The sequence below is a fragment of the Notothenia coriiceps genome, unplaced genomic scaffold (genome assembly GCF_000735185.1).
Source record: "Notothenia coriiceps isolate Sejong01 unplaced genomic scaffold, NC01 NC01_scaffold00007820, whole genome shotgun sequence".
Classification (NCBI taxonomy): Eukaryota; Metazoa; Chordata; class Actinopteri; order Perciformes; family Nototheniidae; genus Notothenia; species Notothenia coriiceps.
This window is the reverse complement of record NW_011340521.1, coordinates 1-3,955: the sequence shown is the minus strand read 5'-3', so window position 1 is coordinate 3,955 and position 3,955 is coordinate 1. Positions and strand designations below refer to the sequence as shown.

Here is a 3,955-nt window from a genome sequence, read left to right as displayed (position 1 = left end):
TCCAAACAAGAAACAGATCATTGCAGCATCCCATAATCCCCTCTGTTTCAGCCCTGTTTCAAAAGTGCTGATTGTCTGTGTGTTACTTTAGATGATTCAGAATTATTCAGAAAAATACAGAATTTTGAGAAAAAAGTGAGTATTTTTATATTTTGAGAAAAAAGTGAGTATTTTGAAAGAAAGTCAGAATTTTGAGGGAAAAAAGTCAGAATTCTGAGATTTTCTGAAAAAAGCCAACATTTTGAGAAAAAGTCAGTATTTTGTTCATGACAGGATGTATGATCACCTACAAGAACCGGTATTCCTCCATCTTGTGACTGTGTAACTCCCTCTCTTGGATATCAGCATGTGAAGGACACTGTTCAGGAACTAGTTGATGCTCTGTATGTGATGACTCCTTCCATTCTGGAGAGGATCACAGATACATGGATCCTGAGGTTCATGCTCAAACCGGGGACCAGGGATTATTAACATTTTTAAGATTTTGAGAAAAAGTCAGAATTTTGAGAAAGTCAGAATTTTGAGAAAAAGTTTGAATTTTTAGAGAAAGTCAGAATTTTGAGAGAAAGTCAGAATTTTTGAGAAAAGTCAGAATTTTTTGATTTTGAGAAAAAGTCAGAATTTTGAGAGAAAGTCAGAATTTTGAGAAAGTCAGATTTTTTGAGAGAAAGTCAGAATTTTGAGATTTTGAGAAAAAAATAAAAATATTTGTTTTTGTTTTGACTACTTTCATTCTTGAGAGGATAATAAATGCATGTATCCTGATATTGAAGCTCAAGTCGTTGACGAGTGATATTTTTCTAACAGTAAACATTAAATAAATATTGCAATAAAACACAACAGGAAGCTCTCTCACCTTCCACCACGTCGATAGCCACCAGTCCCACAGTGGTGGTTAGCAACATGTTGCTAGCTGTGTAAACTGCGATCGCGCCGCCAACACCGTGACCAATCAGGACGATGGGGGGCGGAGTCTCACCATAACAGACACCAATCACATTGGCTATATCGCTGAGGGACGATAGTTATAGTATTTAGATACGATACGATAACACTTTAATGGTCAGATCAAGTCTGAAATGTGACTTGCAACACAGCAGCTCCATGTGTAACATCAACAGACAAACATCAAGACACAATACATGAAAAACAAACAACAAACATAACAGCAGGATCACTGAGAGAAAAGCTGCTCAAAGGGCCTTCAGCGTGCATTTGATCTGTAGCTCTGTGTTTACTGTGAGGACTGGCTGGAGCACAAAGGATGCTTCAGTCTGCTTCTCGTGGGGAGCTTTTGGTCATTTGAGGTAGGCTACAATTATCAGCTGGAAATGTGTTTGTTTTGTTACCTGGACATGGTTTGAGTCGAGAAGTCGTCTGCTTGGCGTACCAGGGTTTCACCTTTAATTGACATTTAAGAAAATAGTAATTATGCATCAATTACTCGACAACTGAAACCAGACAGAAATGTATTCAATGTTAAAGCAGGAAGACCCTCGTCCTTATCAGCATCACTTATTTTCGTTATTTTACAGAAACTATGGCTTTATCAGAATAAATATGTGGTGCAAACGTTGGTGGTTAGGTCCCAAATATATCATATTTTGTCAACATACACCTTATTTATTACCATCCATGAAGAGTGACAGTTTCCTGTTCCCTGGGGATGGATGTGGGAGTAAAAATGAATACAAATATTCTTATATGTCACCTTAATATTAGCTCCTTAGCACCGTATTTGGGATCAAAGACCAGTAGCATTAACACTTGCAGTATTCAAAAGTCAAAAAGCCAATATTATGCCCTATTTTCCCCGAAAAGCTGTTATCTATATTGAATAATCCAATTCATCATCCTCCAAAGTAATCCTCACAACCAAACTGTATTTGATATGTCCTCACCGTGACCCCTGAGGTCCATGGAAAGCACCCTGCAGTTCACTTTGCTGGCGATGACTCTCTGCAAAACAGAAGGACTCAACATTTTAATCAAATTATATTTGAGCAGGAGTTGATGTTTTTGCCAAATTTGAAGACATTCCAATCTGGCGTTCCGGAGATATCGCCTCAACAAGAATGGGAGACCGCTGTTACCATTCACCATCACATTTGATTCATCTCATGGACGTTCTTTCGATAAAACCTTATGGTCCGATCAAGTCTGAAATGTTTCTTGCATCACAGCAGCTCCATTAGCAGCATCAACAGCAACAGATATTAAGACACGACACAAGGAGAGAGACATTCAACCCAACGTCACAAACACTGGATTTTTGCTTCGTATTTAAAGTCATTTCTTGGAGTTCTTCAGTGTCCTCTGGTCTTTCTGGTCTTATTATGTCCTTCTGTTTGTTTCGGGTGTCTTCGTAGTCATTCACCATCTCTCTGTCACCATTGCGTGTCTCGTTTCGTCTCTCTTTTCTGGTTTTCAAGTGTGTCTTTGCTGACATTTTAAATCTTTTACTGGTTGTTTTGCTTTCTGTCTCTCTGAAGTTGGACATGATGTTTTGGTGATCGCTGTTTTTTCAAGATGTACCGCCATTAAACGACTGGATACTCACGGTGAAGACGGCCCAGGACAGCGCTGAGTGTCCTCCCCCGTGCAGAAGGACCAGCAGCGGTCCAGTGTTTCCAGCTTTATAGATCCGGAAGACGTCCCTGCTGTCGTCCGCCCCGACGCTCACGTCCTCCATCTCGTCAAAATACTCCCGCCAGGAAACCGGTGAGTAATCCGGCTTACTGCAAGCCTCACTGGTCGACATGCAGACACAAAGAAACACACACACTCTTGGATATATATTAACTGTTGTCGTGTATTTCATAATTTCTGAGAAAACGACTTTCACAATGTCTTGATCTTTATCCTCGACCATTACAACTAGCATTTCCTTCATTACTGTGTCGTTATATTAGCATTACCTAGCATAACATATCGTGAACATCACTTCCTATGTCAAAATCAAGAGATTTCAAGGAAGTCATAATTGAGTCATTCATGATTTTGGATTCATAAACTAGCTTGCAAACTTAGCCAGCTAACTGCTATATGGCTAGTCTGAACCTGAAGCTAACTATCTAACCGGTTGCTAACTTTGTAGCAGAGCATCTTTTAAGCTTCTTCCTGTTGTTATATAATCTTTAATGCTGCAGTGCTCATGGCTTTAGACACACCAGATGCCTATCAATGGGAAGGAAATTGTCATTTATATCGATCACTTAGCTTAAGTTAAGTGGACAAACTAGTAGAATTGATTATCCAACCCAGTCTCACGGCATTTCGTGTTATAGTCAGTTCCTGACGGACGCTAAAAAAGTCAGATATTATAGAATTAAACAAATAAATAAAAACAAGGATAAGTGTGTGTTATTGCTGAGTAAATAACAGTGTGTTATTTAGAAAAGAATAACAAATTAGAAGGAAAAAAAGATTTAAAAAATACAGATTTCAGTATTCTGAGGCTCTGAGCCCCATTTATTTTCCTCGCGGACGGCAAAAACAGTCCGACATTATACGATTTAAAATAAAAACAATTATCGTGGCTTGATATTGAGTAAGAACATGTTTTTATGAACCCCACAGCTTCCGGTCTTCCACGACCCGAACGGACAAAAAGACGTGTTTCAGGCACGAAACACACTACCAATAGAAATACATTGCTTTTCAAATCGTTCTGTGTGACACGAAAAAAAGGGAAAATCGTGTTGGTGAACACGAATCAATAGATTAAATGTCGTGACTATAACACGAAATGCTGTGAGACTGGTTTTTCTGTAGCGGCGGGGATATCATTGCAAATATATTGTGATTTAAAATGCTAAGCTAACTGTGTTTGGACAATTTGTTGGTTTCTTTTTAGAAATAAACGAAATCACAAAATTGAAAACAAACTACCAAAAATAAAAAGATTACATTCCAAGACATTACTAAATCCTAAAATATGAGCAATTTTCAGTAT

General features: G+C 38.4%; 1 protein-coding gene across 1 annotated transcript; it reads right to left on the bottom strand.

Moving 5' to 3' along the window:
- Nucleotides 1-856: 856 nt before the first annotated feature.
- LOC104944287 (protein phosphatase methylesterase 1-like) lies at nt 857-2,820 on the bottom strand (the record flags this gene model as incomplete). The annotated part of the gene is made up of 4 exons (XM_010769804.1): nt 2,561-2,820; nt 1,902-1,959; nt 1,350-1,401; nt 857-1,011 (listed from the first exon to the last, which is right to left on the bottom strand). Coding segments are annotated over exons 1-4 (466 nt in total), but the record flags the coding sequence as incomplete, so codon positions are not given.
- Nucleotides 2,821-3,955: the final 1,135 nt, after the last annotated feature.